This window comes from Girardinichthys multiradiatus, chromosome 22 (genome assembly GCF_021462225.1).
Source record: "Girardinichthys multiradiatus isolate DD_20200921_A chromosome 22, DD_fGirMul_XY1, whole genome shotgun sequence".
NCBI classification, from domain to species: Eukaryota; Metazoa; Chordata; class Actinopteri; order Cyprinodontiformes; family Goodeidae; genus Girardinichthys; species Girardinichthys multiradiatus.
Genome location: NC_061814.1, coordinates 23,129,034 through 23,153,275, shown reverse-complemented (window position 1 = coordinate 23,153,275; position 24,242 = coordinate 23,129,034). Strand labels below are relative to the sequence as shown.

The following is a 24,242-nucleotide window of genomic DNA, read 5'->3' as shown; positions in this document are numbered from 1 at the left end:
CTATAAGTCTTTCTCTTGCCATTTGCTGGTGTGATGACTTAATTCCTCCAGTCCTCCGGCTGAAAGAGAGGTTAGAGGGCTGAGCCGTGTCGAGCTGCACGGGGAGTAAAACAGGCGTCAGCGGTAGTCTGGAAGTGGTCAGAGGTGAAGCCGGCTAATGGACACTGCTCATCCATCATGAACCTCTGCAGGCCTGTCAGGGGCCCAAAGAGAGGTGCTGCCACTCTGGCCTTGCTGGCGAGTGACATTGGCTGTCTTAGCATGAAGAAAAAGCCGGGCCTGAACAGCTTGAAGGACAAGCTAACCAGACACCTAGAGAGCGCAGTCAAACTATTGTCCCAGAAGAGAAGGAAGATATTGTTCAGTGTGTAGAACAGTGTTCACAGAAGAATAGTGACAGTTTAAGTACTTCTGCTTTGTTTTTGTAAAATGTCCATTTAAATCTCTGTTTCAAATCTTTAACTCTGATATCTCTTAATCAAACTGAATGTAAACAATTCGCTTTTAGGTAGGAGTGGGAGGAGAAAAGCCATTGTTAAAACAGAGCCAAAAGAAGTACTATTTGCAGTTTGCCACAAGCAATGCAGGCGAACCAGCAAATGTGGAGAAGAAGTTGTTCTGGTTATTTTCTTTCCACCTTAAATGTATGCTTACATGTGTTTGTCCATCACATAAAATCCCAATACAATATAGTGACGTTTTGTCATTGTGACATGAAAAAGTGTGAAAAATTCAAAGCACTGTTATAGCAGAATAATTAAAAATGCCATGAAAAAAAATGTTTTACTTGTTTATATTAGGACTGCCAAATGTTATTAGAATCTGTGAAAAACAGAAATCTCACACTGTAACCCAGAACTGTTTAATGATGGTGAGCCTTCATGGCAGTACAACAACTAAAGTATTTTCTTTAAAGGTATGACCTTCTTCATCGACTAACCTTGATCTAAAAATAGCCAAAATGAGCTGTTCAGAACAGAACATCTAAGAGGTCTGAAGCTAAAGAATGGGAAAGGGCTTTCAGAACTATATTAAAGAATTTAAATATCAGCCCTACGTATATTTATTAACAAGCAAGTGGAGAAATGCTTGTAAGTAATGTTTTGACTCATTGAAGTTTATGATGTATTCAAAAAAAAAAAGAACTTTTATAAGCCTATCTAGTCACAGCTGGCCTTAGGTTGTATATGGCCCTAAGCAAGATTGATTTGGGGACCCACTTTCAGTTAAGTTCATCAGCCACTAACATCTCTGTTAAATTATCTGTGTTTGATTATTTAATAATAACATCTAGTAACCTCAGATGAGGTTATTTTTTTGTTTTGCTCACTTGGTCTGGCAGTTCTGTCCATCTTACAGCTTTTCAATACAGTCTCTGAAAATGTAGGGAAAAGATGGCATGCTTATTTGGTGTTGCTTAGAGATAATCATATGAAACGATCAGTTATGTATTTTCTAACATTTATAAATGTCCATGAAATCTGACAACAGCACAGAAACAAACAAGAAAAATGATTAAACTGATGGCATTAAATTATGACTGATTAACTTCAAAGATTTGCTTTTGTATGATTCAAAGTAGTACATTTATCCGTTATTTCAAATCATTATATTAAAAGTTCACATTTCAAATAATTGCTCGGCTTCAGATATGAAGTTTTTATACTACCTTCAATTTGTCATCGAATGTGGGATCTGAGATATGGGAATGACGTTACATTCAAGTAATGTGTGGTATGCTAGCATGGTAAAAAGCTGTGGGATTTGCTGATTGCTAAGGCGCTAGCAGCCGTTAGGGAAGCAAGGAGAAAAAAAATATTCCATGTGTTCAGACACCAAAGGAAAATATTCACAAACAGAGGTTGGACAGCACTATGTGTGCCACTGCTTTAATTATACAAACCTTTAGAAGCGCAAATGAGTTTATACCTGCATCTGTTACTACATTTTATATGCAAGGCAGGTCAGTAGGTTGGTCATTTTCTACACAGCTTCTTCCATAGTGGGTCGTGAGGAAGCTGGTGCCTATCTCCAGCAGTTTATATGCAGGAGGCAGGGTACACCCCGGACAGGTCGCCAGTCCATCGCAGGGCAACAGACAAACAACCATTCACCCACTCTTTCACACACGTAAGGGCAATTTAGAGAGACCAATTAACCTGTCATTGGACTTTGGGAGGAAGCTGGAGTATCCAGGAATCGAACCCAGGACCTTGCTGCAAGGCAAAGGTGCCACCAACAGCGCCACCATGTAGCCCATGTCAAGCAGGTGCTTAGTTAATTTCTTCCCTTATACCAGCTCTGTGAGGAGTAGCTTTAAAGAAAAAGAGGCTATTTTTGTGGTTTTTTAGCTGTTTCTTCTGTGTTAAACTTAATAACACAAGAAAAAATATTTTTTGGTTTTCAGTCAATGAAATACAGTGGTAAAAAACACTTTTCCCTGAGCACATCAGCTCATCTGCTTTTCAGGTCTTTGCAAGAAGTTATGGTGAAGGTAAACATAACTGCATGTCTCATCTGACACCTCCTCTGTGGGGACTGGGGGAGTTTTTCTTTTTAACAGAAATCCCATCTGTGTTTTCTCCAGACATACTTCAATGATAACATCCTCACACTAATCCGGACACTAGTCACAGGAGGAGCCACGCCAGAGCTGGAGGGCCTTCTAGCTGAGGAGAATGCGTTGAAAGGAGGCTACAGCACACCGCAGACGCTGGCCAATAGAGACAGGTGTCGTGTCGCCCAGCTGGCCCTGTATGACGGCCCTTTTGCTGACTTAGGGGTAAGCGAATGCTTTGAGTGGAAATGACATCGTTTTGGCAATACCCAGCAGCACACATCTGGCCGCCTCTGCTTGTCACAATCCTTAATCCTTTGTGAACAACAGTAATCACAAAAAGCAAGCCTCAGTGGGCAGAGAACACTTTGATAGAGGACAAACAGTGCTACAAAGGAAATGGAATTGGTTCCAACCTGTTTATTCCAAGTTTTATTGTTGTTCAGAGCCTCAAGTTCTGTAGATTTTTTCCTCCAGAATAAATTATGGCATGGTTTAAAAAGACTGCTGAAGTCTCCAGTCCTAGAAGTTGGCACTCACTTGGAATAAAAAGCAGATAAAGAGCTGATTAATTGTAATACAAAGTACTTTAACTGGCATTGCGGAAGTTCACAAGCATTTATTTTGTTGTTCGTCAGGATGGTGGCTGCTACGGTGACTTGTTCTGTAAAGCGCTGAAAACATACAACATGCTATGTTTTGGGATCTACAGATTAAGAGACGCTCATCTCGGTACACCAAGCCAGTGCACAAAACGGTACAGTATCAGAGTATTCTCTTTGCCAAAACCCTTAATGTTTAGAAATAAAATTTGTTGAATATCAACCTTTCAAATATTTGTTGTTTGGGCAGATATGTGATCACAAATCCCCCGTACGAGTTTGAGCTGGTGCCCACAGATTTGATCTTCTGCCTCATGCAGTTTGACCACAACGCCGGCCAGTCACGAACAAGCTTATCCCACTCTTCCCACTCCTCCCATTCCTCCAGCAAAAAGAGCTCCTCGGTGCACTCTGTGCCCCCCTCCAACCGGCAGAACCGCAGCAGTAAGAGCAGAGAGGCGCGTGAGAAACAGAAGTAGGTGCACTTATATGTCCTGTGTGCTATCAATTTGCATGTTAAGTGTTTTATACGTGACCTGCATTTTTTAGGTGTGTGTATTCGTGTGCAGGCTGTGATGACAGATGCAATGTGATGTGTGGTTTGTGCTGATTTATTTTATTTTTTTTACAGTCATCTGCATGCAGTTTTCACATTGCAGTGATCATAACAGGAAAACACAAAATCAATAAAACGGCTAGACAACGGTTCACATTTGTTTCTTTTTGATTCGTGGCATAACACATAATCTAACTTTTTGCTTGGATGACACTGATTGTTGTTGGAAAAAAGCTTATGTTAAAAATGCAACCACAACAAACTTTTAGTATGTTGTTTGGTCCATCTGTTGTATCTGTCTATACTCTAGCTGTTTTCTGTCTAACTGTAGTATTTGTGGTGTTTGTAATTGTTGTTTGGTGGTTATTTGTGCACATGATCAGTGCCTAGATCATGGATGTATTGTATTGTGATATACAGTGAAAATTCAGCTTTTAGATATACTACTAATAAGATCATCAGTCCTTAGCAGTGTTGACATTTTCTCAACCATGGTTCATCTGTCGTGCTTTTTTGCATGTCCATGTTGAATAGGCTGTTATTTTCTGTTCTGTTTGTTATTCAGTTACAAAATTATTTCAAGTTGAATGAAAGATCCTAACTTGTGTTGCAGCAACCGCCACATTTATTAGCACCCCTGGCAAAAACATGTAATAACCCTTATAATAAATACACTTTTATTGGTGTAGCATAATCTCACGCTGATAAATTTGAGAAAAATCAAACCTTTAATTTCAGTGCCCTATTAAAATATATGTTTGTTTTTAATACAGGTGGCAAGGGTTTTGGCATTTCAAACAATTCCTTTAAAATTAATGTAACTTGAAATTCACTCTTCACTTTTTAAATTTCATCAAAGTGTCTATGAACTTTAATTAGTAGTGCATTATTTCCTTAGTTATCCCGGAGCAAAAACGTAAAATGAAACAGAAACATATTTCTCTGAACCACTCTTTAAAAAGGGAAAGACAAGAGAACATGTGATTCAAGTAAGGCATATGTGTGTTGATCCTCATACATCTGTAAATGACTACAGTAAAATAGCGAACATCTAAACTTGCCCTTATCTATGGTGAGGGAAATATTTCAGATCTTTAAATGTATGTATAGTTGACGCCAGACGTTTACATATGCTGTATTAAATGACGTAACCATTTTTAAAAATCACAATCTGACATTAAATATGAATAAAAATATTCTGGTATATTGTAGTTCATTTAGTATTACTATAATAACTTCTATTTGCTAAATGCTAGAATAATGAAAGATCATTTTAGAGATTTTTATTTACCTTCATCAAATTTAAAAGTTACTAACACTTCCTTAGTATTTGGTAGAATTGCTTTTTAAACTGTATGGCATGGGTCCATCTCTGGGAACCTGTCACCTTCCTGATTGATCTGATGATTGGATATTCCCATGGTGTTTATATAATTGCTTGAATGTATGACCGTGGCAACTTCAGGAGATCCACAATTCTCTTCCTGACAACTTGGTTGACTTCTTTTTATTTTTCCAATATGTCATAAAAGGAAGCAGCATGTTTGAGGTGTTGCCTTACATCCATAGGTGTTACTCCATCTAACTTAGCTGTGAATTAACCTAACAAAGCCATAATCAGAAGCTAACAAAGCCATAACATCATCATCATGTTACATTTTTGAATTTGAAGAGCGTAATAAATTATTCTGGCATTTAGCAAATAGAAATTATTTTGGTAATTCTAACTACCTAAACCAAAAACAGTTTAGTCTGAGTCAGAGAATGAGAAAAAATGGCTAGGTGTCCTTCTTATATACTATGTAAATATGTAGTGTCTGTAGCATAATTATTTTTGATTATTTTGTTCAGTTGTATTCAGTTGTAGCTAACGATAGTTGTATACAGTTTGGTGTCTGAAATTGAGAAAGTGTTGAAGAAAAAACAACAACAAGGCAGTCAAGAACGTAGCTAAATGTTCCGACTGGACTGGTCTGGAATGCTGAGCTTGGGCAACAATGCATAATGCAATGGCCACCAAAGACAAAAATAGTGACAGAAAAGTCCACAGCTTGAATTTTAGTTCATAAAGTGAAGATTTACATGGTGATTTATCCAGTGAGGAGGACAAAATCAGGAGTAATGTTGTCCGAGGACAGTACCTTGGAGACCTAACAAACCGGCCCCAGACAGAAGCATTACAAAGTATCCCGTCATGAGCCTAATCTGCCATGTAAATAACCACAGTGAGGAACAGCTTGTGACAATAACTGAAATTCAAAACATAAAATATTTTACAGCATTACGGCTAGACATTGCAATTTCTGCTCTAAAAATAGTGATACATTTTATTTCAAGTAAAAATAATATTTCCAAACATCGGATTTTGTTCTTAACTGAATAAATGTTCTCAGTATAAAGGTTGGATTTTTCTAAACATTATGTGAAAATATGCTACTGTGATAAATGATTAACTTATTTTAAGCCATAAGCCAGATGGTGCTGGTAACAGTGAAGGTGGGTATGTATTTAGCATTCCCTCTCCCCTAAAAATAATTTTTCAGACATGAAATTGAAGTAATTTTTAAACGGTTACACATACTAAAACCATGGAGATTTGATTTGATTATTCTTAGGAATTACGAAAGTGCAGATGAGGAGCTCTCAATACATCTTGAAATTAAGATGTATTAAACTGCCCAAATTCAGAACTGACAACATGCAAGCTTTACACAGAGTGATTAGTCATTTTGTAGGTTGTGTATTGACTGTAAATATTACTTACTTACAGTAGATTACTTACCTTTTTTTCTGAAGTGCAACAAGGATGAATAGAATGGGCCAAGGTATGCAAGTTAACGATTCTGCATGACTTAGCAACTCTTACCTGGGGTTCTGCTTCATAACTATGTCCCATGTGGATATTGTTATGACGAGGGGAGTTTGTTTTCTTTATTACATTCTCCAGATGTTGAGCAAACCATGCCTCAGTTTAAGCTTTGCTTTCATGTTGAAAGCAAAATGTCTGCTGCTGCTCTTGCCTCCTACCTGCCATGACCAGGCCCATCTCCACATTGCATGAGGCTGAGACAATACCTTCCCCACTTTTGTTTGTGCACTTCCCTTAGTTGATGATCTAAGCATTATTTTTCTCTGAAATGCATTGTTTCTTTACATTATTTTCCATGCCCCCTTTTATGATTTGTTTGAACTTGGGATGATTTGCATTGTGTGAGAGGTCTGTGTGTCTGTGCATCTTCCCTCTTGTTTGAATGCTATCAGACGACTTGTGGCAGGCTTTAAGATGTCACACACATGTTCCCATGGAGTGCAGTAGGTTACTGTGTTTTAGCAGATCTTTAAAGCACAGAATGGCAACATTTTTTCAGCTGTGCAAACCCACATGTAGGTCAGACTCATTCAAATACCCCCTAACTGATGGAGTCGATTTACTTACCGTTCCAGAGAACTTAAAAGAAAGTGTGTCCAGCCCTGTGCCATCAGTCACACTGAGAAAGTGGGAGGCATAACCAATTTAGATTTTATATTAAAGAGGGGGATATGAGTCTGTAAGTTCCCTCCTTGTAACCCTGTGCACCTGCACCTGATATGTTGGTTAGAGGCGACATCACTAAGTTCACCGTATCAACAGCAGACCATGGAGAGAGATGGCAGACATCTTGCTTCACCTTAGGCACAATTCCACACATCAAATGTCTGTGCTCTAACACACAGCTCTGCAGCCTTGAGCTTGCTGATGCACACACAGACACACAAACCCCTACAAATTAATCTTCACCCATGCAAGCAACGCACACACATGCACAGAAGGTTTGCTCCACCTAGCAAAGTTAAACTTGATGTTACAACTTGAACCCGAAAGGAAGGGAAATGTGCAGAGTGAAGAAGAGTTTACAAACTTCTGACAACTGGCAGTGCACCCTTCTCTCACCTCAGAAGGAAACTGTGTTATTTTAAACATTGAGAGATTTTGTCTTAAACAATAAATATTCTTTTATATCAATTTTTTGCTCTCAAACTCACAATGGTTTTTAAAAAGGGTTACTATAAAATATGTCAGATATTGTGCATCAAAACTGTAATATATTACCCTAAAAACCAAACTTAATTAATGGTAAATGAAGGGTAAACATTGGATTTGTCAGGCTGAAGTGCACTAATAATGAACAGATAACTGGAGTTAACTCCAGAGAGTTAATCATTAGTCACTGACATCTCTGAAAATAAGCAGCCAATGCAAATGTGACAGTGGTTTAAAGATTCATAAAACATTGTTTCTATAAACTTCTATGATGCTTCTGCAAGTTGTTTTAACAGGATAGAAGTCCACTTTTTTCTTGGTCCCTCTTGGTCAGCTAGTACAAGACCAACTTATCTGGAATTATGCTAAATTAAGAAATGGTTTTATCCACTGTAGGTAAGATATTTACTGCTTCTAAGCAGAACCTCATATCAAAAGTCGTTAACTATCCCATTAAGCTTTTGTGTAGTTTAGCATGAAAAATACCTTTATATTCATCTTTTACAGCAACACTTGATTTTTAAGAAGACAATTATAAGATATTTCTGCAAACTCTGAACTGGTTTTAGATTAAAGAGTGTCTTATAAAATGACTTATGTCGATCAGCGTTTTTCTGCTTCAAAAGGCATTTGCAATATCAATATCAATATTACGTTAAATCCTTCCTGAACATGCCCAATATTTAAAGTTAGCAGGAAATAAAGCTTTTTCTAAGAACATTAAAGTGTACCTAAACTCCATGTAGAAGAACAAGTCCGCCCTCAGAGAAATTTTGAAAAATGCCACCAAAGTGGGTAGTGCCAAGTGTGGGGATGAGCGGAGGGGGTTAAGCAGGGGTGTGGTCAGGAGGAGAAGGGAAATTGGCAGCTTGCTCATTTTGGTACATTGTCACATGGAGAGTGAGCAGAGTGACAGTGGCTGTTTAGCCATGGATAGATTTTTTGAGGTGGAGGATTTTTCACCCCCCTCATCATCAGAGGTTAAGAGAGGCTTTATGGAGCCCATTGGGCCTGAGCCTTATCAGTTCAAGCCGCTGGCTCAAGGGGCTGACTTGGCGCTGCCAAGGCAGAGGAGGAGAAATTCCAACTTCTGACTCGCTACGGGGGCATGTTGCAGTGAGACGATTTAATACCTGAACGTGGGGCTGTTACGTATACATGTACCAAGCTGCAGTAGCGACCGTTCAAACAAGGAGAGCAGCCCTAAGTCGATTTAGGACAAATATTGCAAAATTAAACAAGTTCAGATGAAATTTAAAAAATAGCACTAACATAAAGATAGAACCCTTAAGGCCCAGTTTCTACTGTTGATCTGCAAAAAAAAGTTGATTTGTACCTCTTTAGGTCGCTCTGCTTTAGCTGTGTATGCTCAGAAATTTGTAGAAAACACTGTTGGTATTTACTGGGTTCTAAATGTACGCTTGGACTAATGTTGCATGAAATCTTGACATTGTTGTTTTAAAGGTCCATTAAAAGTATACACTTTGTAAAACTTTATTTAACCAGGAAAAACCTGTTAAAGTCCTGGGTGTCCGAAAGTGATTGCAGCTCAACAGAGCACTAAAGTACAACACACCCACAAAAAAACTTTACACTGTAAAACATCAAGGGTCAATAAACTATAAGTAAAACTAACACAAGTCCAATGACATGACAACAATAAATCTAAATCAATCAAAGCAGTTGCATCAAGTTTTTAATATCTGATAATACTAATATTTCAAATCACAATCTTCATCACATTTTCAGTGTGCACCTTATCTCAATGCTTGGATGTAATATTTGGTAGGATGTATTACTTTTGAACAGTTTGATGGACTTTTAGTGCTCTTTATGACCTAATCTGAAGTAAATCTTAGTGACTGAGAAGCTAAAGCTTACAGAGAACAGTTTGGACTTTGTGACAATAAAACCCAAATATAAACTGAGGCAAACATGGTTTAATTGCAACAGCCATAGTCATCACAATATGCTACAACAATATTTTCATTGCATGTGCTTCTTCAGGCCTAAATCCTCAAAGCGAGGAGTTTATTGCAACATAAATAAAAGATTATTCTTAGTTCTATTTTTGGTGGACATATCTACTGTGTCTTAAAGCCTGTAAACATAACCAAATATTTGACTCTGTAACACTAAAACAACTATTATTGAATCTTATCAGACCGAAAATAAATGTTCTCACAACTTAAAATTCTGACACATTATTTGCATGTGCTTTCAATGTAGTATTAGAAATGTGTGCTACTGTATGAACTTCAAATTGGTTTCCAGTCAATTAACAAACCTTACAGTTTGAGATTGTCCATAAAGCAAAGCCATGTCATAATAATCTCACTTAAACTGAGGCATTTTGTTTGTAAGTAACCTGATGTAACAAGTTTTTCCAAGCTAACTCATTGTTTTCTTCCTCTTCTGCCTTGTTCTCTTCAGAAAAGAAATGGTTTACAGATGAACCGGAAAATGCCTACCCAAGGAACATTCAGATCAAGCCCATGAGCACTCACATGGCCAACCAAGTCAACCAATACAAATCTACTAGTAGCCTGATCCCACCAATCAGAGAAGTTGAAGATGAATGCTGAACAGGGGCAGGGGGGTTTCTTAGATAACTCACCAGACATCTGTGCACTCTGTCTAAGGAGATGAGCAGAGATCACCGGTGGAGATGTGACGATGATACCGGCAAGGGCATTGAAGACTGACACATTTCTCTTCACTCTTTCTTCCAGTCAAGGGTTGAATGGAAACCCGGACTAGAAGGGATCTCCTGTGTGTATACCTTGATGTTACTTCCATGCTTTGGACTCTGTTTAATTTATAAATGTATCCATAGATATGTACATATTGACAATCAAATAAGGACTGTACAGCCCCTCACCCCTAGCACTTTTTTTTACATTATTTTAAGAATTGACAAAAAAAGTACTTCCTGTTATTCTTTGCAATAGTTCACCTCTTCACAAGACCATGTATAAGGTGGTGATGGGTCATTGAAGATAGAGGATTGAAGCGATAAACTGATATTATCATCTCCCAAAGATCTTCCCAGATGTGTCATGTAAAACCAGCTGGGTTCATCGTCATCATATCTTCTGCCTGCTTCTGTTTTCTATTTGCACTAAAACAAAAAAAAGCTTCTCTTGACAGAACAACTGGAAGCATCATCCCTCCACCAGTAAATTGTCTCGGAGGGGATTAACATATGGATGGAAAGAAGAAGGAGGAAAGGGAAGAGAAGGGGCGCTGGGCTTTGAATGCATACTAATCTTGTTCTTCGGTTGTTATCCATCGTGTTGTTGCTTATGGTTTGCAGATTTACCTTGAATCATTACTTTGAGCAAGAGCATTCAAACCTTGCAGAACATAATCACCTTGCAAAGCAGAAATCTATTAACTAAGAGAATGGTGCAATGAAGGTTCATGCTTCCTTGAAAGACAACTCTGTACACATATGTTGTCTGCAGATATGTCAAATACTAAGGCTGAGATTCACATTCAACCATACATGTGTGCCTAATCCCCCTATATACCACACTGTGGTGGTTCTTACACAAGTGGTACCTTGGGTGAGCCCCTTCTTCTGTATGCTAAAATGAAAAGACAGCATATTTTAACTGTGTAAAAGGAGTTCCTGCCCAGTGTAGAACTGTCATGTTCAGGTTTGGTCAGTTTTAATATTTTAGATTTTAAACAAATACAGTGTAGATCACACAAAAATGATGAAATTGCCTTTTAATTTAACAGAATCAGAAGCTGCTAATCAGAACAATTTTCTCACTGTGCTTACACTGTGCAAAAACAGGGCAGCACTGGCTAACCATTGACTGGACATGCAAATAAACAACTGAAATCCTAGCTTTTCCAGCCTGCCCTCAAGTACTGGTGATGCCCCCTAAGGTGTGACACCCTGGGCATTGGACCACTGATAACACAAACTTTATAGTTTGGTTGATTGGTCTGAAAACATAGAAACGTTAAAGTTCAACCTGTCCAGTCCGTCATATATTAAGTCTTGTGTGTGAACCTGTGCATCTCAGCCATTTGTTTCTCCTGTGTCACACTTAACACTGTAAAGCACCCACCCTCACTGGATTGTATGTATTGGTGCAGCCTGGAGGGAACAGCATGAACGATCCTAGTACTAAAACAAGACTACTAACAGTAATAAAAGCTAAAGGGTTTGGATCTACAAACAATTAAGTTGCATTAAGATTAAAAAGAAAAACACCCAACTATGATTGATTCATCATGAAAGCTGATTGACTTTCCTAAACACGTCACCGTAGCATCTGTGACAGAACGGGGATCACAAAGAAGAGTGCTGCCATTTTCTGAACATTTTTTTCATTTTGGTTTCATCTTAAAGTTTGTGTCTGTTAAAGGAAATGCCACATAGTGCATAAAAGTGGGCAATAGTGGGCCCTCGTTTGATCAAAGCCACTGCCTGGCACAGGGTTGGCACAGAGGCAGTTAAGAGCTTGGATGTTCTCTGCTGCCAATCCGTATGTCAAATGTCTCAAAACTCCTAGAAGTTAACCAGCTGCAATTCATCCTGTAAAACAATCATAGTTGGTAGAAATGCAACAAGTGCACAGATGGCATTAAAGAACACTGAAGATGTGGTTGTGTTCTCAATGCCAGCCTTTGTGCACCTGTAGATCCAGATCCAGCTCTTACGGAGTAAACCTTATTGAAATGTGTTGGTGGATTTATATATTTACACTTTATTTTATACCCATAAGCATAACCAATTTGTATTTATTTTTCTAACAAAGAATCTATAAGAAATTGTTTAAGAAGGTAGTCAAAATCTTTAACATATTAACTAAACTTGTGTTTGAGCAAAATTACTATTTATTTTTCACATTTATTTAAACAATATATTAAATTATTTTACCCCCCGCATCCTATTACTAACAGACTGCATCGCTCCGGAGCAGACAAAACTCACAGCTTGGCTCCATTGAGTGCAATCAGAAATTAACTTGAGCTCACCTTAAGCATTGTTCAGTTGCATTGTGTCTACCAAACAATGTGTAAGGGTAGATGTAGGCGAATTCTGTTTTGGAGTGGTGATGAGGAGTCAAAGAAGATGACGTTGCTCCCACTGTGTCCAGGCCAGAGCTAACTGACCTTCAAGAGACGTGTTTGACCTAAATTAGGTCTCTACTGTGGAGAAAGAGGATGCGAAAACCACAGCACAGTGTGCTAGCATTATCACGAGACAACATATTTTAATAAAATAAATATATAAGAAGATGCTGTCTGTTTACTGCAGTGATTCTCTTCTCTGTGGACTGTAAAGGAAAATTAACTCCAAACATAGGATACCTTTTTGGAATGTGGAAAAAAAATATATTGTGCTAAACATGTTTGTGTAAATTCAACTCATGATATAGACTTCGCGTCTTTCTCAAACAAAAAGCTTCAGTGTCTGTCTATTGGGTGTAACTATACTGGCGCTTCATACACATTGTCCTGAAGTGAACTTTTGGAACTGTGATTACATCATTGTCACACATTGTAGTAAATAGATTTCTTAAAAAAAAATAAAAAAGTATATGTGAGTAAAATGCTTGTATAATTCGGTTGTTTATAGCAATTTTGCTCGCCTGAATGCTAATAAATTATTAATAACATGACAATGACTCAAACATTCAAGGAAAAGTCAGATCTGGTTCAACATTTGAAATGGAAGGTAGCACCAATTCAGCAACAGTTATCAACAAGTGAGAACATCCTTGGCTTTCCTGGTTTTTACTTTGTTACAATCCAAGGTTTACATTCCATTTTGTCAGCTTGTCATTATCTGTCGCAAACTGTCACAACTGTTTTTGATTTGTTTACATGGTACCTTTAAGGCATTTAATGGTTCAAACTGACAACACATGAATTAATACATCATTTATTTTACATATACCTGATGACTGTGCTATTTCTACCTAAACCCCACTAGTACAACTTATTCAAACCAGCGTTATGGACAACACTGGACTAAGATGTTCTTCCTACACCTTTAGGAATGTCTTTGTACTGCATACCTCTAAAGCTTTTTTTTGTTAAGTGCCATGAAGAGTTGAACACGCATCCTTCAGTCATTCACTTCATAAAAGATAAGAGGGGTTTTTTTTATCCACTGTGAGAAACAGTGTCTAGTACTGACATGGAGAACATCCAAGCCACCAATGCCTCCATGCCAGTATTGTGCCAGGCAGTGCAGGAGGTCAGGAGGAGGGCCCAAAATTAAGTCCCACTAAAGCGAAAAGTGGCATTGAGGTCGTCAGAGCTCGGGAAGTTACAACCTCCAGAGGTCAAATTATGCATATTGTCTCTGTTACAGGTCATGTCACATTGTGCAGTGAAATTTGGATGACTGAAGGATTCACAAGCCCATATTTGTTACATCACACATGGTTTTTCACTTAGAAAATCAAAGATCAAAGAATAAGATGCATCATTTGTTAATGTGGCATTATGTTGCATTATTTTTATTTTCAGTTATAATGTTTGTGACTGTAAAAGATGGGTATAATTTATGTGCAAGGGATTGTACTAGATATACTACTATAAGATGGGCAATGGAGGTAGGTCTCAAGTCTTAACAACACATTAAAGTTGCGTTCAGCAGTTTTGTCCAAAAAAATGGTTCCTGTTTATCATTTCAGGAAGATTTCAGAATACTACCGTTGATTATCCCAGATAGGAATTGTTGGCATATTGTCATTGCAGTATACAGGAGTCTGACATAGCATTATAATTAGCTTGGATGTGTTTTAGATTTGAAGGATAAACGGATTATTTGACGGTGCTGAGTTATTCTACCTGACTCTGTCAAATATAATCTGCTGATAAATATTCTGTCTTGTACAAAAAGTTTGTACATAGATTGTACATGGTTTCTTTTTGTATTTTCTCAAATTAAAATGGATGTATTTGTGTTCTAAAGTTTGGATCCATGTCCCTTTTTTAATTCTTGCCAAGAAACGTCCTCAGGTATTTCACTTTTCTTCCTGAACTATTTCTGTTCTATGTGGGAGGGTGCATAGTTTTTAGTCCATGAACTTTTAGTTTCTTTGCCAGAGTAATGTAAATGAAAATAATTGGAAGCAATTGCTTTAGTAAAAGTTTTACCATTTCATAGGGAATTATTAACTATTTTGTGGATCACTGGTTTGCAAAAACAAAAACCAACCCAAGCAATATTTTTTGGAGGCGACCTTAAGGGTTATATTTAGACTTTAGAAACATCAGTGCTTTTTCTACACACAAGCTCATTTATGACGTATTTAAATGGAAACTGTATTTACAATGTGCTTTCTTTATACTTGGCTAAATACTTTTTTTGTGTTCCTCTTATACAGTTTGGCAATTGATGGTTTATCTTAAATACAGGTTGTAACTTACTATTCCTACATGGTAAATTTGTATATGACTAGATTCACAAAATGCAGAACAGAAAACATTTCTTACCAATTAAATGTAGAACATGTCTTAATTTGAGTTGATCCTGTCTATATAGAATTGTTTAGCAACCCTGCATCAGTCAGAATATCTAGACAGCTGCTTACACATTTAGTTAAAACAAGATATTTACATACATAGTATAAAAAGACAAACTTTTTTATTGTCTCACATTGAATCAGATAAAACCTTTCCTGTTTTAGCAGGAAATGATTTACCAAAATTATTTCAAATTGCTATGTGCCAAAACATTGGGAGATAATATCTAGAGATTTTTTTTATGTCCTTGAAATTCAGAAGTTTGCATAAAGTTCCTCAATATTTGGTAGAACTTCATCTTAAACTGCATGACTTGGGTCAAATATTTTGGGGCTCCTTCCATAAGTTTCTTGCAGTGTCTTGCTGGAATTTTGGCCCATTCCTCTTCACCATTTTCCTTCAAGTAGAACAATGACCATTATGGCCGAACACTAAAGGTTTAGTTTCATCAGTTCACAGGACATGTCTATAGACATAAAAATCGTTGTCCAAGTGTGCATTTCCAAGCTGTCCATCCATGGGGCACAAAATCCATAACATTCCTGATTGGTGTGATGGCTGGAAATGCTCATGATGTTTTTACTTGCTGATAATTGTTTTAATAGATGAACATGGCATCATTATTCTGGCATCCTGATGTAATGCACAATGCACATTCACAGAATGGAAATATAAATAATTTTGGTAATCTTAACTGTCCTAAAACAGGAAAAGGTTAGTCAGACAGTTATGGAAGGAAGGCCTTTTTATCTAGTGTATCCACATATCTGGTTTCAAATGTATGATCAGACTGCTTTTTGCTGGCACTGAGATTAATACTACAAGGGATCTGATGGATTTTTTCACATTTTCTGACAAAACCCATCTCACCAACCCAGTTTGGTCTACTGCATATCACTTTGTCAGCTGCACCTCCAGGGAATCGTGCAGCCACGGTGTTTAAAAATTATGGCTTGTTTTCATGTGCAGGAACTGCAAAAAAGTGCTGTAGGCCCTTCAGATTATTTTCATGATTTAATGAGTCCGTGGTTTCCCCAACCTCTACATAGATCTTCTCAGTGAAATACAGATTACCTGTCTGTGTCAAGTGACGTGCTCTACACTTCACTGCTGAAATATGCCAAGATGGATAAAACACTATCAATTAAATTGTAGTTATTTTAAAGCAAAGCAGTGACTTTATAAAGCAGGAGAACAACCTTTTATATAAGTTGCATTCACTTAAGATCAACTGGAAACCTCATTGTAATATGTTATGAGCTGAATTATCCATGAGTCACATTAAAATAGAGTACACATGCTAGTTGTTGGAACCCAGCCATGGATTTACACATTAAACTCCGGTACAAATTCTTCTGGAACTTTTCAAAAATAAAAGCATTAACCTTCTTCCGGCACAGCCAGGAAATGGGATAACTGCGGACTTCCTGTGACGTCACTGCCCAAATAAAGCACAGCTGTTGCTACATCCGCCCTCTTCCACACGGCCTTTGAAAGGGACCGGATAGGGGAGACAAGCGCGCTGATGTCTCTTTGCTGGCAAAAAGACATAAACTCTTCAACTGGATCCATGAGTATCATAAGATCACACGATCATATGCACAAGTTAAGTATGAGTGAATAACTGTTTGTGTACCCAGTATTCATTCATAAAAACGGGAATTAAGGTACACGCCTGGCTTGACTTTCTCTCTCTGAGGCCTGCAGAAGCAAACTGTCCTAGAGAAGTTCCCTAAAGAGAAGCGGTCCCTATGAAGCCGAGCGGAGCGGTCTCCCAGTCTGGAAGGAAGACAGCAGAGACCCCATCACCGTGGTAACGGTAACGTGCAGTGTGGTTAGCGGACAGAACGGGCTGTCTTTCATCCACAGCCACAGAGGTTAGCTAGAAGCTAACCGTTTGTTCACAGACCGGCCGACAGAACAGCTGCCACTCCCCACAGCTAAGGAGGTTAGCTGTAGCTAACCATTGTTCGAACTTCATCGTTGCTTGGACAACGTTCCTCACCACAGTTCATGAGGTTAAGTGTTTGGGCAGAAAAACATAGAAGTGATTTAGATTGAAATGATCTAAACATTTTTCATTTTATGAAGTTTTGTTTTGTTTGTGTTGAACTCCGCTATTTTGGTGCTAGCAGATTATCTGCAGCGCACGTGCTAAGGTTGTGTTCTTTGTGTGTTTTTAAAGTTAAGACAAACTTTATTAAAGGGTGATTTTAAACAGAAGATTGATCATAACGCGCCGTCCACGCTTATGCATTTTAACCCTTTTTATTAATGGTATTTTTAAAGGTATGTGTTTGAATCTGGTGCTAAGCTAGCAGCTTCTTTGTTAGCTTAACTGCTAACAGCTAAGGACAGTGCTTGCTGCTAAATAATATTTACCCAGAAAGGTTTAGTTTTCAATCCCGTAAATAATGTGTCCCTAACATCATTTTACTAAATTTGATAACTAAGTAAACACCATTAAGCCCCATTTCTCCAGAAAGATTTGGTTCTTTTCCAAAATATTTCCTTAATATTCCTTCAAATATTATTTTTATAAATAAAGGCAGCTAATGAGACACCGTTGAGAAATGGTCATCCAGAAGTTTGGTTTTATTCAGCAGATCATTATTTAAAATAGGGAGGGTCCGATATGATATTTTTCTGCCGATACCGATGTACGATAATTGTATTGCTGCTGTGGCCGATATCCGATATTTGCCGATATTAAAATGAATGGAAATTTTTAATATTCATACTAATAATAATAGGAAAAATTCAGATTTCTTTTTTTTTATTGGAAATGCAAATTTGCCATTAAATTGTACAATCACATTGCACTGGCCTTAAAATGTTTAGGCAAAGATGTCGCAGGAACATTTACAGAGCCCCTGTAACAACAAACAGCCATACAAAAAATAGAAGCTCAGCTTATCTGACTGTAAACCTATTTGATGTAACTGTCAACATCCACCTTCAGTTTTAGGTATGAACTTAAGTGTGCTCACGAATGCGTGCAGCAACAACCTTGTATAGTTCAGGTAGTCCAGTGTCGGAAAAAAAAAGGGCGATTCGGTATGCTGTAGCGGGGCTCAATATGTTCCATGAGCCGACGAAACACTGTGTTCTCTACTATAGAGAAAGGCTGGTCGTCCAGCACAATCATTCGGTTATCCTCTTTGTTATAGATATGGCTTTCGCTGAATCTTTGCTGAATTTCTTTGTTTTCTCCAGTGTTTGTGCAATAGTTCCCTGTTTAGCGGTAGCTCCGGGCTTGCTTACATTAGCTTGTTGCTGGTATTCATTGTACACTGATGGGTGTTTATTTTTCAAATGTGTTCTTAAATTTGTGGTATTGAAAGACCTCGCGTGCTCACCACCTCGCATAATTCACCTTTTAACCATCTTTAATCAACTTGTTTATATTGTACATAGCCCATTAGTCTATTCTTATTTATTCTTTAATTCTGCTTGGTAGTTTAGTTGGATTGTTTTTGCATAGTAAAGAGTTTGTTGATTGAAATATGTTTGACTTTGAGTTGACTTATTTTTGTTAATAAATTCTTGTATTTTAAGAAATTGTGTGAATTCATTCCATATATGTGCAGAGTTATGCTGTTCAATAATGCCAGAGCTCGTCTCACACCTTTCTATTTTGTCTTAATACCATCGCCTTACTGGGCTGGTATTCACAGGATAACCCTTAACAGGCCGAAATATTATTTGATAAAATATTAATATTAAATATTAGATTCATAATCCCAACATAGTGTTAGTCTAGCATTTTACCACACTGCTTTACATGAAATTGGAGTAAAAACAATACGTTTATTGAAGACCGCAGCTGTATGTGTCGGGTCAAATATTTCCTCAGATATGATACAGTGATGCACGTTTCAGGTGATATGTTGTAGAACATTATGGTGTTTTATTAACTTGGTCTACACCATGTTGGAGCTGCATATTGAGACTGACCTGCAGAAACTGCTTGGCAGCAAAGCATCTGTAGCTGTCAAGAAAAATGGAAAGAAGAGTGCAGCATCTGGAAAGACACTGGTGAGTGAAATAAGTGCTTCACACTCAATACTTACGTTTTTACCGGGCTCTAAAGCTACAAAGTTTTTAAGCATATGCATGATGTCAGGGCCGACTTGAGGTATGACCAAAACATCAGGATCATCAGCATCTGCTGTATGGTATGATCCATACACAGATGCTACACAGTCTTTATTCCCTATCCCATTGTCCTGAATCGTTTTGTCCCATCCATCCAGTGATTCCTGAGACTTGACTGAAAACTATGGAAATAAGACCCTGTGAAAGTGCAGAGTTTGACATTAAAAATGTAGGAACCCTGTCAGTTATGCACTGAAAGCTGATAAAATAATTTCTGCTGGTTGTGGCTAGCATAGGAAGCATTTCATATACTAGCCTTTATTCCAAGGTTGATAATGAATGCAACTTAGAACATAGAAACTAAAAACCAAAAAACTTGAGCTGGGTCCCAAATGAAATTCTGCTTAGGGCCTTGTACAACCTTGGGCCAGCTCTGCATGACATTAACTTTAATGAAGTATTAAACTAAGTCTCGGTATGGATGTGCATCTACTTTGACTTGAATCGGGACACCTCTAATTATTTATTCGGCATTATGGTAATAAGAAAAATCCCGTTATCTCTATATGTTTGCATGTCATATCAGAACATATGCTGCAGAAATGGTGCAGGAAAATATTTGGAAAACCAGGACATGACCTTGTGTATCACACTCAGATTAATACAAACTGTACTCTATCAATCCTCCCGCTGCCAAAGGTTGCTGACCCCGCCGTTGAAGTTGCACAACTAATCCTCTTTTCCATTGGATTATGTGTTAGTCTTGATTTACGTTTGCTGACATGCCATTAGCTGCTACATCACTTTCACCTGTCAGGCTGTCAATCAAGTGGGGATGCACGGTGATGGGTGGGAATAGTTTTCTGTCCACACTGGCTCATTTATCTGCACAGAGACACCAACAGCAGATGAGCAAAGGGCATCATCTGCGGTATCTCACTGTCAGTTCTGTGAATGTGCATTACATCAGGATGCTTAGGTTCTAAATGTGGATTCTGCCAGCAGATACAGTTATTCTGGAGGCAAATGATTTATCAAGAAAATAATCCTTTTCTCGCCACGGTAGAGCTATAACATGTCAAAGCAAAGCCTGCAGAGAGATAAGCATGTCATTAGATAGCGCTAAAGTTAAAGGACATTTAACCTGGATGTAACACAGTAATTTTGCACCTTAAATAATCTCCTTGTTGATACAGGAACTCTCGAAAAGTCTACCTAAACCTCTGTTAAAAACTCTCTGTAGAAAAAATCGAGGCTGTGATAAATATATTTTTTAAAGAATAGTATGTATATATATATATATATAGATGTATATATGTATATATATATATATATATATATATAATATATGTATATATATATATATATTATATATATAATATATATATATAAGCAACTTTTTAGTCAGTTTCTGCATTTATTTTTGTCAGCAGCCACATTTTGACTTGAATGTATTTGACAACTATACCTTCAAAAATTCTAATCTGTAATATTATGAGGACATCTCTTGTCCACAGCCCTCTTAAGGTGAACTCAAAGATTTAGCTCTTTCTATGGAACACCAAAGTGTTCAGAATTAAATAAATAAATGAAACATTATGAAAAAGGTATCTACATCAATAAATAATAGATTAACATATAATGTGGCAATGAAATTGTGAAATAATTGAATGCATATTAAATTCTCAGCTCATTATTATGAAATATATATCATTTTCCATTGAAAAACAGCATTATAATATAAAATGATTTTTATATAAAATGTTTACCTAATAATTGAGATGATTGCTGAGACTATTTTGGCTCTTAGGGTATACACAACGGCGTCGTCAATGCTAACATACTGGAGAGCAACTATGATCTCGATCATTTGAAAGATCTCATCCAAACAGCTCAAAAAAGCATCATATGATAAATTATTCACCTCAATTTGATCTGCTAAGGTAACCAGAGCTGAACGAAGTTCGTGAAACTACACCATCCTTCCAAAACCTTGGGCTGGCACAGTGGCTGCTCAGGGAACAGGTACCTGGGAAAATTAATTTCTATGTAAGGATCAGCCAATGAGGATGCAGGTCCAGCCCGTTGATGATTGGCCAACAGTCATTCAGTTGTAAAGTGATATTATGAAATAAATAAGCCATGGGGAAAAAAATCACCCTTATAAAATTAAAGCTGGCTTTTTGAAATAAAAGCTGATTTTTAAAAATGACATTTTGAAAAAAAAAAAAAAAAAAAACAGCTGAAATTACATAAAAACAGCCTCAGCAATAATTTCAATTATTAGGTAAATATTTTTATGAAATTTCTTTTATATTATAATGCTATTTTTTAATGGGAAATGAAATATATGTCATAATAATGAACTAAGAATTCAATATGCATTCAATTCTTTCACAATTTCATTGTCACATTATATGTTTATCTTTTATTTATTGATGTAGGTAATTATTTCATAATGTTTCATTTATTAATTTTAATTTTGAAAACTTTGGCATTCCATACTTTCCAAGCCATGTCAAAACTTTAATTTTCTTTTTCTGAGACTATGTTTTTCATTTATTTGGATGTATGCTAGGATTCATTGTCCTAGCATGATGCTAAAAAATAAAATCTATCTTCAACTTTGGCCTACTTGCTGGCACCTAAAGGTTTTGGGTTAAAACTGACCGCTATTTTTACCTGATTATAATTTAATCCACCTCAACAAAAGCCTAGTTCCATCTAAAGAACAACAACCCCACATCATATTGCTGCCACTACGGTTTTCAACTGTGGGTATGGTACTCTTATAGCTCTTATTTGTTGTTTTGTTTGGTGCCAAAACCACCTTTTGGGATTGCTGCATAGTTCCAGCTGGATTTTTATAAGACCAAAGCACATCTTTGAACAAGGTTTCAAATATTTTAGACAGGCTTGGAAGGCTTCTTTGGAAGATAAGGCTTCTCTTCATAGTCTTCTTAGTTCAGACTACAAGCATGAACAAAACAAGAGATTTTTATTAGTAAAACACTTAGATTTATTCAGTTACATTTATGTAACCTTTTCAAAAAAATACTTTCAGTAGTTTTACTGTACTGTACTTTTCACATTTACTTATATAATTACTTGAATAATTACTTTAAATAACGCTAGTCTTTCTTGCTATTCTGCATAGACACAGACTTCTTGTTTGTACACAAGATTCATTGTTGTAATGTTATTTTTTAACTGCTGATCTTGCTAAGGTTAAGTAAAGATAGCATAAATGCTATTATATTGTCACTACAAGTACTTTGCACTGTTCTAACACATAAATTACCTACTATAAGAACTTGGTTCAAAAGCTTTACGTTGTAAAAAAAAAAAAGATTTGGAAATGTGTTTTTTCTTCTTAAATTTATTTCATAAATATGTTTTTTAAGTTTTACAAATTTTTTATATATATTTTTTAATATAGAATACTTTTTCAAAACTTGCAGAATTAGGACATAACTTTATATTTTTGTGTCTGATCACAATTTTGTTTTTAATTAAATTGGATGTCATGATCAGACTGTTATTCAGTACTTGTAACCATTTTACCAAGTTTTTGACATTTACTTGAGTAATATTTTGGATGATTACTTTTTACTTACCCACCAAAAAAAAACAACTTAACTTTCCTCTGACTGATACGTTTAAGATAATTTCTAAAATGTCTGCCAACTATGGTTTTAGCTAAAGGACGCAAATGAGGAAAAGCCTATGATGAGAGCTGAACTTTATTTCTGGTTAATCAGATTCACTATAAACAATGGTAGAAATATACCAAGAGGACTGAATGCTGAAATTGGCTCAAACCATTCTGCAACAAAGTATTACTTTAAGTGTGCGTGCATTTAAGTACCCAGGTTGTTGCAGATTCTTTTTACATTTATTCTCCTAACTGGTTTGTTTGTTTTAAAGTTGAATGCACATGCCAAATTGAGGGTGAATAAAATTTTAAAGTGATTTATCATGGTCCCATTTTCTTAACACCATAAAAACAGAGTTGTAGGCTACACACCTTTAAGAGCCATTCTACGTTGTACAAAATTGCTGTATCTCATTTGGAATCACATGATTGAAAGTCAATGACATATGGCATTGAGTGTAAAGGCATAACAATATTTTCTCATAACCCTGTCTTGTCTGACCATTTCTTAATAACCTTTGAGTTTAATTTAACCGAGTACTCTACACCTGAAAGAAAATTTCATTACAGTAGATCATTATCAGGCGATGCTGTAACAACATTTAAAGAATCTGTTCCACTTTTGATTTCCTCATTATCACAGAAAAACACAGTGGAGGGCAATTATTTTGTTTCTTCCCCTTCACAAATTGATTCTCTTGTTCATAGTGTTTCTTCATCATTGCGTGTTGCATTAGACAATGCAGCCACCTTGAAAAAGAAGGTAATCATTCAAAGGAGGCTGGCTCCCTGGTTTAATTCAGAACTGCGTACTTTAAAGCACAATGTTAGAAAATTGGAGAGAAGATGGCGCTCTACACACCTAGAGGATTCCTACTTAATCTGGAAAAATAGCCTACTGTTGTATAAAAAGACACTTCGCCAAGCTAGAACAGCTTATTTCTCATCATTAATAGAAGAGAACAAGAATAATCCTAGGTTTCTCTTTATCACAGTTGCTAAACTTACACAGAGACATAGCCCTGTTGAGCCATCCATTCCCTTAGCTCTTAGCAGTCATGACTTTATGGGATTCTTCTTAAATAAAATTAATTCTATTAAAAAGAAAATCTTTGACATACTCCGAAGATGATTACTTCATCCTCAGCAAGTGAGACAACATTGGAAATAACTGCAGAACTTGATCTGTGTTTGGACTGTTTTGATCCTGTGGAACTTCCTGAGTTATCAGAAATATTAGCTTCATCTAA

At 36.8% G+C, this 24,242-nt stretch overlaps 1 protein-coding gene across 19 annotated transcripts in view; it reads left to right on the top strand.

The window, feature by feature from the left end:
- kcnma1a (potassium large conductance calcium-activated channel, subfamily M, alpha member 1a) overlaps positions 1–14,684 on the top strand; it is a 230,144-nt gene extending 215,460 nt beyond the window's left edge. For 12 of the 19 annotated variants that reach the window (XM_047352359.1, XM_047352356.1, XM_047352353.1 and 9 more), the window contains 5 exons: positions 2,588–2,782; positions 3,196–3,314; positions 3,410–3,634; positions 6,512–6,540; positions 10,170–14,684. In XM_047352359.1, the coding sequence (XP_047208315.1) occupies positions 2,588–2,782; positions 3,196–3,314; positions 3,410–3,634; positions 6,512–6,540; positions 10,170–10,321 (720 nt within the window). In that variant the 3' untranslated portion in view covers positions 10,322–14,684. The remainder of the gene's footprint in view (positions 1–2,587; positions 2,783–3,195; positions 3,315–3,409; positions 3,635–6,511; positions 6,541–10,169) is intronic. The other 7 variants (XM_047352364.1, XM_047352361.1, XM_047352362.1 and 4 more) reach the window with 1 other exon arrangement.
- The last annotated feature ends 9,558 nt before the right edge of the window (positions 14,685–24,242 follow it).